General features: G+C 37.1%; 2 protein-coding genes across 3 annotated transcripts in view; one reads left to right on the top strand and one right to left on the bottom strand.

The window, feature by feature from the left end:
- The window catches only part of LOC134790671 (uncharacterized), a 333,743-nt gene that overhangs the window by 137,158 nt on the left and 180,044 nt on the right, over positions 1–16,541 (bottom strand). The gene's annotated exons all lie outside the window — the stretch shown is intronic.
- Positions 1–16,541, top strand: part of LOC134790644 (neural-cadherin-like) — a 304,222-nt gene that overhangs the window by 161,941 nt on the left and 125,740 nt on the right. The window contains exon 1 of one of the 2 annotated variants that reach the window (XM_063761504.1): positions 7,894–8,021. The exons of the other annotated variant lie outside the window; for it this stretch is intronic. Within the exon in view, the coding sequence (XP_063617574.1) occupies positions 7,964–8,021 (58 nt within the window). The 5' untranslated portion in view covers positions 7,894–7,963. Of the gene's footprint in view, positions 1–7,893; positions 8,022–16,541 lie in introns of those variants that run through there. 2 annotated transcript variants of the gene reach the window in all.

Here is a 16,541-nt window from a genome sequence, read left to right as displayed (position 1 = left end):
AGCACTCTATTCTTACTATATTTCTCTATGACATAGCTCACTATTTTATGACAGGGTGCGATTTTGAAGACGTCAACATTCGCAATAAAAAAATTGTAGATAAAGACCCTATGTAAAGAGGATTGGAAAACAATTTCTTTACATTTCTATATATTTGAAAATGTAACCACAGAAACTCTGAAAAAAAAACAAAGGGTTGCACTCCGGGAGTGCCGACAGAAGTGAAAACTCAATGACTAGTCCAAAATGTCTGCAGCACTATGTATAATTGACCCATCTTCCTTTCTATTGAAAAACTTTAGTTCCGAAATTGCTGGCCAGTGAGCTTAAATTTGTAGCGTTAATTGTTTAAAATTCGAATAGAAATTAAGATAATATTTATTCATTTAAAACTTATGCTAATTTGATTTATACAATGGTAATTATACAATTTATACTTAAATACTAGTTCATTCATGGATTCAAGTTAAAAATAGGTAAAGATCAATTTAACAACTTTAATACCGATACAAATGTGTATTTTCTGTCTCTAATGGAAATTTGATAACAATACCTAAACTAAGTAAACATTTACTTGTATCTTAGGTACGGACGTTTTGTAGGTCAGTGTATAAGTGGGAAAGTGCTTACCAAACAAGATGATTATTTATTTATAATAACAATAAACTATATGACTATGACTATCTTCTACTCTTAAGAACGTTAAGTGGTGACATACTTAACAATTTGTTTGTACACACATATAAATCTCTCCAACTTTTGTTAACTTCTATTTGACTATTTCTAGTAGTCTTTCTGTGTCCTCGTACGTCTTGCCAATGAGCAACGTTTGTACCGCTTTTATGCAGACTTTACTGGGCATTGGGTAAATATTCAATAGCAGATTGAATTTAGTGTAAAGGAAATTGTAAAGTTACCTTGCAGACCTCGCATCTAAATATATTTGGTCAAGATATTTTGAGTTTTATTCACCAGCACTAGAGTTCACTTTTATTAGCGATTTCATCAAGATGTAGCTTTCTTGTACTATATTGGAGTGATATAAAGTTAGAATGTAACTGTGAGATCCTCGTATTTCAGCCCGTACAAGATTAGAACATTGAGCATTATTGCTTAATATAAAAGTCCAGTTTTAAATAATTGACCTGATTATGATACGTTATGACAGTATGACTAAAGTTCTTTGGTGAATAATATTGTCCGTCACACATAACATAACGTCACGCAAGCGCCCTGCGCCGCCTACATGAAACAGCAGGCTCAGGCATACATTTTCGCCGTGCGGTAGAAAGAGAGGAGAGACGCCTTACGCGTTACGCCTTACGCTGTCTCGAGTTTATAATTTTTTCCCCACCTCAAAAAGTGCTCAGCGCCGCTAAAGAAGTTTTCACTTCAAAAAACTAATAATTAAGGCTTGATTTATTTTATCTTGGAGAGCGATGGCATTATCCACACTTCTAATCCCGCTGTGAATTATTCTGAAAGTTTGTTAGCCGCGGCCACATTAAGCCCGTAAGACTTCATGTCCCGTGGTGTAATGCCGGGGATTAAACTAAATAGATCTCATTACTGTTGCGCATTTACCAATAAAAAAATAGTAACAACAAAAACACAGAATCAAGCTCAGGCTTTATAGATGACGGCTATCATAAATTCACCGACATTCACTAGTAACGCTACGGCGTAGCGTAGCTTGTGGCATGGTATTCCCGTAGCAAGACTATTTGTAGAGGTGTGAATGATCACCAGTTAAGTAGCCAATAGTACTAAATTTGTTACTAAAATAGCAGGTAAGCTTGAACAGATGTGTTACATGCCAATTTTATTAACACTTAGGTCTAGTTAAAACAGAATATTTTGAAGGAGAGGAAGGTAGTCTTTTGATTTGACCCTAAACGATAACTGTCTATACATGATTTACCCTATCAGCTCTCCAAAATCCGACTTCGTAAAAATTTACATTATTAAAGTGAAAAAAGATTCATGTATGGACACTACCACATAACGGCGGTTGATAAAGTAGTTAAGAAGCGATCCCGCTTTATCTTTTGGGACTGTTTAAGGTCTCTGCCAACTACACCGTATCATACCATGACCGTACTGTGAACGTATCAGGTACGGAATGTAACGCGATACGGACTACTATGCCCACTACACCGTGTCCACATTGTTTCATATCCGTACATAACGAGTTTTGTGCCCTTAGTAACCGCGTATCATCCCCATAGCATCCGCCTATAATCCCCGTAGCATCCGCGTTTCATCCCCTTAGTATCCGCGTTTTATTCGCGAGAGCAAGCCTCGTCAGAAAGAGCGAGCGAATAGTTATCAGATTGGCATGAGCGACCAAGAAATATGACAACGCGTTTATAAGGGGCTTAGAACGGTTACCATAAGCGGTTATAACCCGTATGCTCACCGTTTCGCCGCCTGCAAGCACCGTTCTGGCAACGAGCGTTTCGGCACCGGCAAAATATCCTCGCCGACAATTTTGGCGATCCGTGCATGGCACGCGACGGGTATGGTCGGTGACGGAACGGGCTAGTGGGCATAGTCTCATACTTTTTAATACAAAGAATATCTGTCTTCATCACGATTCCATTTTCACAGCTTTACGCAGTCAAGATATAGATCCTAGCTACATCCAGCTTATAACCGCCATTTACCGAAATAGTACAGCCGCCATAAAACTTCAGTCTTCTGGTCCACCCTTCAATATTCAAAAAGGAGTCAAACAAGGAGATCCGTTGTCGCCGAAACTGTTTACCAGCACACTAGAACAAGTCTTCCGGAAGCTCGTCCCGAGTTGGGGTGATAGGGGCCTTGTCGTCGGAAATAGAAGACTAACTAATCTTCGATTTGCCGACGACATCGTTCTATTCTCCTCGACTGCTTCCGAGCTACGATCAATGCTTGGACTTCGGATGAACATGTCGAAGACCAAGCTAATGACAAATAGCAGCACCCCACGTAGGATTGAGATAAACGGAGAATCGGTTGCATATGTCCAGGAGTACATTTACTTGGGCCAACTAGTTTCCTTCCAGGCGCGACAAGAGAAGGAAGTCGAAACATGGACTGAAAACGCCTGGAGGAGCTATTGGTCCATGAAATATCTGATGAAAGGCGATCTCCCCCTGTCACTTAAGCGGAGACTCATGGACTAATGCATACTTCCAATTCTCACCTACGGTGCACAAACTTGGTCCTTGACGGCGTGTCAGAGGTCCAAACTAGGTGTTTGCTAGCGAGCTATGGAGCGCAGCATATTAGGTGTGAAATTAATGGATCGTATCCGGAACACCACGCTGCGCTCCAGAACAAAAATAGTCGACGTAGCTCGGAAAGCGGCCAAGCTAAAGTGGGACTGGGCTGGTCATGTCTGCCGAATGCCGAGTGAGCTGTGGGCCAAAATCGCCACAGAGTGGCAGCCCAGCTCAAAACGAGGAATTGGCAGACCACGTCGGCGATGGCGAGACGAGTTAGACTCCTTTTTATTGGGAATGGCCAGGGACTGCACAGGATCGGGAAGACTGGAAAAAGTGGGGGGAGGCCTTTGCCCAGCAGTGGGACATTATAGGCTCCCAATAATAATAACACATTTCGCTCAATACAGCAAATTGGACAATACAATACTGAGGATCGACGACAACGTCTCATTACGGCGTCAATAACGGTATTTACAAGGCCCATAATTTAGAAAGAGACAAACATAATGAATTAATTGACACTCCCATAGGTAAAAATAAAGAGATAAAAACTGTAAATTTAAAATGACTTTGTCAGTTTCGTGTCTATGAATGACACGACGTGTTATTTTGACTTCTGTCTTCTGTGGAATCCTTTTATATTGTAGCGCTTAGTCAATATAATCTAGCTACATATATAAAACACAATAGTAAAACAATTAAACCCAAGTCAAAGGGGGAAGCCCGAAATGTTTTACCTACAATAAATTGCGATTAATTACGTTTTTGTCCGTCTCCGGCGATGTTTTTGTCAACGGAATTTCAATTAAGAGTTTTGTCATTTGTTTCCTAACTGTAAACGAAAATTAATTAATGATTTACGAACAATAGTGACAGTTATTCGAAAAGTGACCCGTTAGTTGTTTAGCCGTAAACAAAATGATAAGTACTTGTGCGGCCCGCAATCGGCACCAAGTGACCGCACCCGCTTTGTTCGAGGGTCTTTCATGCCGCCACTCCTCGCTCGACTGTGTTTGTATTTTGTTCACGAACTTTCCGAATATATTATTTTGTAGTGGCGCCTACATACAGATGTGGAAGAAACTGATTTAAGAGTACCCATTCAATGAGGCTTTAAAAGCCTCAGTGGGTGTTTCCGACATTCGTCTACATACATGTTTGGGATTCTAAGTCTAGGTTTTTCCACCGACACACTATTTAAATAACGTCGTTTTCAATGCGATGAAAGTTAAGTGTTTACGAATATTTTTGTGACGTTCTTTTTGTACACGGATATATTTAAAACCTAAAACTCACCAACATACGAAATATATGACACCAAAGAATATGTATTAATAGAATTTCGATTCGAAGAGAATCTTTCTTCAACCAGAAATATCATATCTTTTGACAACAGGAATATATAGTCTTTGTGTATATAACTACCTATTAAAAATCATATCTTTGGCTGAAATGTTAATTTGGATCTAATGATATTATGAAATACAATCCCATTTAGGTACTAAATATATTTGTATCACAATGAGTAACAATTAGATAACGTCAAATTCACTGTATTTTGAAGGGAATGACTAATTAGTAGGTACGACTTTGTAAACCATTTGTCGTAAGTATAATAGACCCTTTGTCGTACCAGATATTGCAGGTCACTCTACTAAATTAGGCTTTACTCTCGTGTAATCGTACTATCGATCAGAGCAAACTTTCTTCTTTCTTTCTTCTTCATAGATTATATTGGTTTGCGCAAACACTGTAAAGTTCAAAGGCTTATTAGTAATCTGATAACGTGTGTTCATCAACATTAATGTTGTCCGTTTTTCTCGCGGAAGCGGGGCTCAGAAGTTTTAAACCGCCGGCGCGTGCAATATATTCCAATGAAGTTTGATGTTAGTAATCGGGTTGGCATCGAGTTAACTGGAACACCGAAAACATTTGACTATTCATAAATTTCAACCAGACCCCGCACGGAACTCCGTCGCAGCCTCATTAACGTAAAAGTGGCGATAAACTTGTAGATCGCCGGGCACTGTGCCGTTATAGAGTTGTTAGTGAACGCGATTTTGTTCACATTTACTTGCCTTTTTATTATATAAATCGTTACTGAGCTGACTAGACTCTAGAGTTCACATTGCGACGAATTTTGTGGAAAACCGTTTATATTTTGTTCATGAAATCGGATATTTTTCCAATGGATCTTTTTCCGTGTTCGGGTATAAATTTGTAATATTTGAATAGATGAGTCAAACACAAAACTGTGTTCACGTCTTTTCTGTTGACATACCCAAACATTAGAGGCAAAAGTACAGTTCTGACGAACACACACGTTTTCTCTCCTGTGGACAAGAGTTAACAGCTTGTGGGTAATGATTTTATCATACTTATCGAAATTAAAGGAGTACCTACCTTTTCATGTAGGGTTAAATAAAAAATTAACCATAATAGCCCTTACTTATCTTTTGGGTATGTCTACAGGAAAGACGTGAACACAGTTTTGTGTTAGACACCATATCTATCATTAAAATATGAACTCACTAATGAATTGTGTTGTTTAGACAAAGAATATTTGCCGTAGCATAAAAAATCGTATCTCTTATCTATATTGTGACAAAACGCCTTAAAATGATGACATAAAATAAACTGCTGTCCCCTGGCGAATCTCAGATCTGGCCGTAACGATGAAAGGGATATACCCGCGTTGCCTATAAATGAATATTTAGCATTTTTTGTTGCGCGGCGACGAATCGTCATGTCGATCGGCCTGCGGAAACAAAAGACAACAATTTGCATTTTAACTAGCTGATAACTGGACCTGCCCGGCCGTGGGTCAAATGTCCACTGGACCTGCAGGAGATTACAATCTCTTTCTTACAATACAATACAAGTACTCTTTATTGCTCACCTTAGTAAAAGAAAACAATACAAAAGAAAGCAGAAACACAAGCAGAGGTAAACAACAGGCGGTCTTATCGCTAAAAAGCAATCTCTTCCAGACAACCTTTAGGTTCTCTGGCTTTCTTAGTTTGTATACACAACCAAAAGCTTTATTTTTGCATCAAGCCTTGTTTTTTTTTTCGCGTTTCGCCCTCTGCATGGAACCATACATGCTTGTTTTATGGAATCCGACCATCTTGCACGGGCTCTTTCTCTAGCGCGCTTGCCTTCAACTTGCCCCAGTATGATGTCACGTTCGAGGCTGTGGTGTGGCGACCGCATGATGTGCCCAAAGAATTTAAGAGCCCTCCCCTGGCAGATTGTTGAGAGTCGTTTGGTGATTTTTAGTTCTTTCAGAATAGACTCATTTAATAAATCACAAATAATAATTCAATATAAATATTAAAGTGATGCACTCGCATATATGTGACCGAATGAAAGGCGCGAGCGCGTTTACGCAATAAAAACGCTTTCATATTATTTGAAATAAGAATAAGGCTTAAAACCGAATTAAGTAAGTAAATATTCTTTATTGCGCCAATAATTATACATTTTACATACATGTAAAACTACAAAGAAATTTTAAAGGAAAATGTAGGTAACCAGGTACAGGCATAGTAACATTTTTAAATAGTATGTTCATTTATTATGGGTAATAAATTAAGGATTACCTCTTTCATTAAAATACCGAGTAGAAAGCTTAATTTAGTTAGAACGTTCTGTTTTGTGCGGTCGTTTTCCTAAGAATCTGCAGGCATAAATAACCTTACAAAGCCAACAGCATTGTTTCAAAAGCATAACTCGTCGGCTGAGATTACGTTTGTGCCATATCCGCATTTTACTACCTATAGGATAATTACACTCTGTTAACAGAAAATTATCACAAAAGTGTGACATATCCACAACTTTTGTGTCATATCATATATTATGCGTTTGACATTTACTCATCAAAAACGGATATGGCAATAATAAAAATGCTTTTATTTCATGATTAACACTATATTCAAAATATTTGTATGGTACTATAAATAGTAAACATATGTGCCTAAATGATAAATACGTTCAATATTTCCTAAATGTAAAACTTTCCGAAAAATATTTTTTTTTGCTTGTTTTCGCTCTCCTGCAAACCATGTAAGCGTATGGCACAAACGTATTCTCACCCGACGAACTACGAGAACCCAAGTACATAGTACAACTACATACATAATTACTACTTAACTACCTATTATGTTAAACACGTAATTTCACTGATCGAACGAGTTGGGAAAACATACACGTAATTTCACTGATCGAACGAGTTGGGAAAACATTTATGTAGATAAGTCGATATTTTAAATGTTAATCTCATACCTATATATAACGTATATATATCTATATCATTACCCAATTTCACCTTCTTTATAAACAGCGTTGCTTGAAATAAATCAGCAAAAAAGCCTGCATTAATTCTGAGGCGTGAATTAAAAAAGTTATACGGATTTTGAGTGAGTTATTGTGCAGTGCTCAGGGGCGGTTCCTAGGGAATACGGAACACTGACGGAGCACTCCCGTATTTTTTTTTGTTTCCATGAACTCGTTTACGTGTCGAATAATCTACGAATCAAATAATAATGCATAATTTAATTTCACAGTAGCTCCGTGTCAGAAAATTCCACCATGATTTCGTTTTGCTCCTTGAGAATAAATCGCTAAACATTGGTGTAGCTGTAAGAACATTAGGTTTGTAAATAGTAGGCGTCAAGTATTTGCAGTGCAGTTACCTGTTTGGTGAAGTGTGATGGATCGTAATCGTTGTGACCATGTTTGCGTGTGTGTGACCCATGGCTAATTCTCCGGACTTGGGTCAGCTTGCTGCCAGCCTGCTCCGGCTCATTATAGGTAAGTTTTTGTTAATATATCATCCAGTTTTTAATTTACATATTCGATCAAGGCATTTTTGTACTTTTAATAACAAAATACTCGTAATATGAAATTCCTTATAAGTATGGTTTCCGTAAATGTTGTTTTAATGCGTAAGTTATTATTTTTTACTATTATTTATTATCTAATTTATTTATTGGCTAATAATTAGTCAATAAATTTTCTTTATGAGCAGCACCTATTAAATGCGAGATATCTCGTCGTAGTTTGAAATTTAAATTTATTACATTGAAATGCGAGCATGACCTAGTTCGAAATGCAAGAAGTCATATGCAAGCAAAGAATAGCAAAGGCTCTGTATTATTTTTAATCTCCTACCCGATTCAAATTCCTGTGTCTGTAAAGCCTGCGGGAAGCGTTCGCGACGCGTGTGTTTATGTACTTGTACGTTTGTAGTGACGCTGCAGAGGCACTTGGTTCGCTTCTTTGCTTTTACAAGTTTTAATCTTCCTAATGCGTCGCCTTGCGCGATTCTTTACGAACGGTCGCATACTCGCATAAGCTTACGCCAAGCGGCACTATGTTTTGTTAAATTTGTCGGTAAGAGCGTTTCGCTCTTTACACAACAGCCGGGGCTATTATTACAACCTGTGCACACTGGTTAGTTTTATAGGGTTACTTTTATTACTGCAGGAAAGTTACCTAAACTAAGAATTTGCTTTGTTTATTATAACTAAGTGTTCTCGATATGAAGATACCAGATTTATTTCCAATCTCGTGTCTATTACGGATATCAATTAATGTTTCTACTTACATAATATTATATTGGTCATGAATCCTGACCACATCAATTTTTAAAATTCTGTTCTCTTTCATTTTTCTAGACTCTTGACAGCATTGCTATTCATTCGAAATATCTAGGAGGCACCATATTTGCGATTTTGTTTCATTTATTTAATAGCGATACGTAAAAAAAATATTACATCTAATCCACATAATCAACTAATCCCTATCCTGTGAAATACAATGTATGTTCTAAAAAGTTGTAGATCATGCTCGTAAAATGCAGTAAAAGCGAAGAAAATAACAATACGAGTATATTCAGTATTGTTACATGATAGTGCCATGTCGGCATCTTTTCGCTCCCATCACATTTTATCTCCTATAACAGGCCCGTACGCTCGTATCATGCAAGAAGTTAGTAAAGGAGAAGTTTAATATGGAATATAATATAAGTAAGTAAATTGATAGATCATATAAGACTATAGGTACATTTTATATAGGATTCATAAGTAGTTAACGTCTTTATCATGCCAATGTAGGTATGGTTAACGATTCATTTATCAGATGACCATAGTTTTATTAACTTACAACCTGAATATGAAGCTATTTAATATCATAATCGAGTCCGCAAGTTTCCCTGCCCCTGTTCTAGACAATTTCTAGTGAAAATTCAGCTTTCCAGCTCAGGATGAAGTGTCAAACTCAGCATACGGGAAACTTTGAAGTTAATTATTAACTTCAGTGGTGACACATTTAATATCTGCGCCGTTGATCTCGGTGCAGGAATGAACTCTTTATTAACAGGCTGTCAAGCTAGAATGGTGTTTAGTTGGGAGAGTAATTAGTACAATGGGTGTGCAAGTAGCGGCGCGGGCGTCGCCTAGGCATGCGGCCGCCGTGTCAAGAGGGCTGTGACGCGCACTCGACCTGTGCACCTCGGGCAGCTTTTAAAAGTTTTTCGTGAACCTACAGAGGCTTTCATTAAGAAATGTTCGTGTAAGTCGGATTATTTTTAATTTCGATATACTTTTTTCACCATTTAATTCCCATGTCTAGAAGATTCAATGAGTGCCTGTCTATTTAAACACTATTACGGCACAAACACGGACTGAATCAACAGAGTTGGCTCAGCACAATTCCAGAGCACACAAAGCGGACGAAGCCTTACGAAGTGGGTGTAATTTGGCCCTTTGTGAGAGCTTTAGGATTGGCGTGTGCGACGCAATCGTCACCTAGCTCGGTAAATGAAATATGGGCCCATGTCTGCCTACGTAAGATTTAATAACAGAAGGCCGAGCCGCACCGCGTGCCGCATCTTCGATAGCCGTTCGCATGCGGAATCTTGATGCGCTCTTTTTGTGTTACCCTCTCAAACTTCATTCCGAGAGATGACTCTCCCATAAAATCGTCCGCATAACTTATCCCTCCTCACAGATTTATAATATTGCTCAGAAGGAGATATAAGTCTCCGTTTATACAATTTGAAATATTTTATGTCTTTTGAATTGTTCGGTCCATTCTTTTATCGCTTTTGTTTTATTCAGTGCGCAAAAAAACGTATAGTAGCCAAAAAATCTTGCGAGCGGTAAGTAGAGCTATTTTCAATGAGTATGATTCTTTACCATTTCATTCTTGTTGTTCCTTCTTCAGTTCATATAAGTACTATATAAATTACGTAATCGTACACGTAGCCGGCCGAGTTAGGGTTAAAATTAAAATAATACAAATATAAATACTCTTTTCACTTCTCATGCTCAAAAAGTGCACCTTTATGTCGTGCGTAGACGACATAAAATCGCATTTTATGCTCTAGAGCATAAAAGTAAAGTTTTCTTCTAAGACTAAGGTAATCGGTCTCAACAGCCAAACAGTTAAAACATATTGCACAATTTTACTGACCAATAAAATTGTGTAGATGACAAAACTTGTTATATTATTTTATTATTGCTACAATTTATTAGAAATCCGTATTTTCTGTCATTAAATTTAGTAAATCACATAAAATAGGAGTCGATTATCGTTCAAAAATGGTCCGAAATGTTTGACTTGGCAGAAAACCAAGCGTCTGAAACTCTGATCACATGTTAAAAAAAAATAAAAATAAAAAGTTAGTTGGCGGGAATTGGTTATGTATTATGTTCTTTCGCTTTACGACAATTTCGTGGTGTAAATTGCCGTGAAAAATATAATTTCATTTTCCTCGCAATCGAAGTGAAAAGCAGAGTGTACAACAAGGGCATAAATGTCCATTTTTACCCTCGTCTACTATTTTGGGCTTCGCTTCGCTCAGACCAAAAAATTGCCTCGGGTAAAAATGGGTCACTTTATGCCCTTGTTGTACAATCTACTATTATTGCACACCTGAATAGGATAAAATAATACAGAGATAATATCTTGACCCGTACGTCTTCACGTGGCTATGCTTTTGATAATATGCACTTTTTTCATCGCTAAGTTCCAGCTTATGTTGGTTATATACGTATATGAAACTATATACGAGTATGTATTATATGTACAGCGATGCATAGAACTTTGTATGCAAGGGGAGGTCAATTATCTCTACAGCTGATTATACAGTGCTGTATAGAGGTAGGTAGTACCTAAATATACTCGTGTTTATTAGTTTTAGTTTTGTTTAGGTAGGTAGTTTTAATTTTAGTTTACTTTTTATTGTAAGTTTGATATTAATTATGTTTGTAGTTTTAATTGTGTTGTATATTCCCGTTTATTACAAATTATAACGGAACTTTTACACAGCCAGTCGTACGTACCTACTTACATCGATTTACAATTTCACATTCTTAGGATACCTTGCACTTTATGTCAAATTGTCTTACATTAGTCGAACGAACGAGCGAAGCGAACGAAGTTCTTACATTCGACTTGGGACACGCGGCTGGCTAGGAGCACGTCCCGGCATTTCGATGTTTTTAAGCTGAACTATCAGAGGATAGTTTGATACTCAAGAACTTAAGTAAATTTGTTCAAATTTAAATTAAATTGGGTAAACGTGTAGTTGAGGGCATTATATTTTAGTCATTAAATTATGAGCAGGCTCGATCAAGGGGTTATTGAGCTAGAAGAGCTTAGAAGGCTAAAAAGCTATTTGTGAGGGGTCTTGCTATTCTGGTCATCTTTTTGCAAGAAAGTGTGGTCGAGTTTGGTATCAAATGAAAGTGCTCGACTTGCACTTTTATAATATCGTTTTTAAATTTACCATTTTGAAATAATTAGCAAGATAAAAATAAACATAATATAGGTATTTGACATTTGACAGGAAATATTTCGGGTTACCACAGATACAGTATCAGTTAAGGGCTCCACAGACCTTGTAAATCTTGTAATATATCCACGCGATTTTTGATCCATTGCCGCCTATAGTGGGACATAAAATAGTAGAAATTAAATAAAATGGAACTCTAAAATTTCCATACTATAGTCGGTCAAACAACTTTGTCAGTAGAAAAAGGTGCAATATTCAAATTTTCTATGGGACGATAACCCTTCGCGCCTACATTTTTTAGCCGCTTTTTCTACTGACGGAAATGGCTTGACAGACTATACATTGTTGCCATGTGTAAGCATTTTACGTCAAAAATGTGACAGCTACGTAGAAAGTGGCGGCCTCATTTATTAACCGACTTCCAAATCTCAAAAGGAGATTAGATTGTGATTTTTTTAAATATTTGTTACTCCATATCTCCGTCATTACTGGACAGATTTTGAAAATTATTTTTTTGATTGTATGTATATGCATACAGATTGGTCCCGTTTTTGTCAAAACCCAGTTCTGATGATGGGATCCATGAGGAATCGAGGGAACTCCTCAAATCTTAAAGGCATACATATAGTGATTTATGTGTTTTATCAACAAATCAAGCACATACATTCAAAAAAGTGATATTTGATGAAGTGGAACTGCTGATGATGATCAGAACGGAACTCTTCAACGAAGCATAGTTCACGTTTGGCGATTTGTCCTCTTCGTTATGTTTGTTAAGCAAGTTAAGTTTTTAAGCCACATTTTTGTCAAGCTCGAGTTCTGATGATAGGATCCACGAGTAATCGAGGGAACTCCTCAAATCTTAAAGGCATGCGTATAGAGATTTTTGTATTTTCATCAGAAAATCAAGCATTTTCATTACCTACTAGAAAAGTGGGTGGTTTTACTCCTTTTCTACATAGTGCAACATTTATGTACAATAATCTTTTCACCTCAGCAGCTCGAACAAGGGTACTTTGCTTCTTAAAAACAGTGAGCAAAATGCGATTTTGCTCACTGAGACATTTTGTCTCACTCAGTGAGCAAAATGCGATTTTGCTCACGGAGTGAGACAAAATGACATTCAAGTGACCTTTATAGTCAAATGTCATTTCAACATGCGGGGTCTAATACAAGTTCGATATACTTGGGTTCTATTATCTCTGTACCTCTAGGTATGTTCTCACTGCTTAGGGTGAAAAATTTTGTGTACTACACGAGATCAAAGTTATTTACATCTCGTGCGCTTTTGAATCCCTTACTACGCTCAAGATTCTAAATTAGATTTATCTATTATATAATCTTTCGCTTGCACGGGACTCAAAATAAGCACTCGAAGAAATATCAAACTTTGATCTCTAGTTGTACAAATAACTATTCACCGGCCCTCATAGAAGTCGGGTTTTTTTCTTGAAAATTATTTTCTACCATTTTATGTCGGAACTATACGAGTAAGTAGGTGCAAGAAAGTCAGTCGCTCTATATAATTTTTGGCAAACCGCGAGTTCTCAGTTCGGGGCGAACTACTAGTTTATTTGTATCTATGAGCCTTTGCTTCCTCAAAATAAATGCTTTTTGATTTGATATTGATTAGTTTATTTTTTAATTACCTATGTAGTTTTCATCCTTAGTCTCAAATCTCTCAATGCCGTTTCGTAGACTGTTTGCCAAGGTATCTTACTTTTTTTGTTTCAAGTAAAGAAGATATTGCCTGTTTGACATACAGGACGGCCAAAATAGGTTAACAAAACATTTATTTATACATTACTACGGCATATTGTTGATAATTTTCACAAATTTTTCACGTTTTTGTGTCAAAGCTTATAGTATTTTTCACACAGCTGTCATATCAATACAATTTATGCATATTTAGCTTATAATGTATATGTACAATTCTACAACAAAAGCTCGCAGATTCCATTGTGCGCTGTGCGGTCGTGTAACGGAAGCAGATTTCATGTCCATATATGTCCTTCTAAAGTGGGCAGTGCGCGTTTGGAATTAATTAGCAAATCCGAGCGCGCGGCTCGACCGCACCGCGTCGGGCGCACGCTGCGGTCGGCGCCGCGCGCCGGCCCACCTGTCCAGGGCCAGCTTTCATCTGCCACTGTAATCCTATTAACATTTTTCTGCTGATGACACAAGAGAGCATTTTAACTGTATTTTTGAAGTACTTGTAACTGAGAAAGAAATACATTTTATGGACATATTGTAGCCACGCCAGTGTGTTGATCTAGGTATTGATTATTTTTGATGCGTAATATATTTTACGCTACGCGAGAAGAAAATCTCACTTCCTGGCCAAGGCAAGACGTAAAACTTTAGACAAACCAGCACGGGCGGTAATTCGTAAATCACCTCCCTAGGCATGTAGTGTACTAAGGTACACGTTTAATACCGTTACGATAGGTATTCGTTAATTGGTTTGTCACACAGGTTACACAATTTCCAATTAATGACTAATACTCTTCGGTTTCTCCAGCCACTAATAATTAATATGAAATGCCGACGTTAAAACAAGAACCCTGGAATTGATCTTCATAAAAATGATACAGTTAATTACAACATTTCTCTTATTCTATATTTTTGAGGAATGTAACGAGGTTTTATAATAAAAAAATGTTCGATGTGACGGCCGCAGCGTCCTTTGTGAAGGCTTTTGTTTGCCTCTCGCGAGTAGCTTTTATGTGGCGCAGTAATCTAGTTACGCTCCTTCTGTACGGACTACAAAAGTAACATCATGTACATTGATGTCTGTGTCGATGTACATATATGGGTATCACTTCACAAAAAGCTATTAGTTTTTTTAACTGTCTGTAAGTTTGCCAAAATATCTTATCCAGGCAAGACGATACCTCCTCAAGACGTAATTACCTAGTTTAAAGTTGACGAAATATAAAGTGAGCCGATCACAACTTGTTCGAGAGATCGGCTCACTTTATAAATAATAAATAAATAAATATTATAGGACATTCTTACACAGATTGACCAAGTCCCACAGTAAGCTCAAGAAGGCTTGGGTTGTGGGTACTCAGACAACGATATATGTAATATATAAATACTTAAATACATAGAAAACAACCATGACTCAGGAACAAATATCTGTGTCATCACACAAATAAATGCCCTTACTGGGATTCGAACCCAGGACCATCGGCTTCACAGGCAGGGTCACTACCCACTAGGCCAGACCGGTCGTCAAAACGTTACATTTCGTCAACCTTACGTATGTGGACGAAAGTGTATGTATGTCACGCTATCATTTCCGAAATAAATATTTGTCGAATAATCCGTAGTGTTAGATGGAAATGGAATTTTAAATAGCCATCCGAAGTTAATAATTTTTTAGATGTGCTCAAGAGACTAATCGTGGTTTCAGGCGCAAGAAATAAATGTATTTAAAGAAAGGGTTGAGATTAAAGATTTAACAAAGTTGAGTATGTTATAATTTACACACGTAGTAATGCTATTATAATATCAATTGCCTTAAGATGCTTATATTATTTAGTCTTGACCACTACAAATTTCAAATTTAGTTGCAAAATTAGTTGTATTTTATAAAATTGTTGTTGTATTTTTATTATTTTTGCTTGTATGTAAATTCAATGTTTACGTGTAAAAGTGCCCTTGTGGCCTATTTGCTGAATAAATGTTGAAGTTTGAAGTTTGAAAATAAGTACAAAGCTTACAAATGACCACGTTTTTATTTTGTCGGAAATCACGCGGTAAAGAAAAGAATTGTACGAAATTTGCATTAACAGTGTCAGCGAGCTGATGCCAGCAGAATTTCCCCATTTTTATTCCTTAAAGATAGCTTTAATTAAACCCATTTCATTTCCGTGCCCATAAAACAGAGCAGAGAAGAATTATGTACGAGTAGTTAATACTTATATATCGAAAAAAAATATTGTAAATGTAAGTATTATTTCGAATAGATCGTGAAAGTATAATTGCTTGCAAAAAGTAATTCTGAATTCTCATCATGCCAAGAAGGGGGACTAGCGAATAATTCTCAAATTCACCGATCAACTGTGGATCTGTAAACCAACAATCAGATATTATTTGCTTATTGTAAGACTAGGCGTGGTGTAGGTCGCTTTACCAGACAAGTTTGTGAAGTGGGTCACACTCATATTTTAGACTTGTCATTCCTGCCAGAGTCAGGAGCATTTAAGGTCTACAATTTGGTATCGAGCAAAATAACATGGGAGTGCTACGTTTTATATGTATATGTATTACAAAGTCTAAAATGAAGCACGTAATTTTCCATCAAAGGTAGAGGTAGACCAAGAAAAGTCTGCAGCTATTTTTATAGCCCACGCAGTGCAAGTGTTATTTAATAACACTTGCCCTGCGTGGGCTATCAAAATCGCTGCAGACTTTTCTTGGTCCTAATTCTAGAAATTTTGTTTTGACATCGAGTTCATGAATAAAAGTGAAGGCATATTTCATTTTATATGACATTTCTTGGTAACATTCGGATATCTAAAAAA

The sequence above is a fragment of the Cydia splendana genome, chromosome 5 (assembly GCF_910591565.1).
Source record: "Cydia splendana chromosome 5, ilCydSple1.2, whole genome shotgun sequence".
Lineage (NCBI taxonomy): Eukaryota > Metazoa > Arthropoda > Insecta > Lepidoptera > Tortricidae > Cydia > Cydia splendana.
This window is presented reverse-complemented; position numbering and strand designations above follow the sequence as displayed.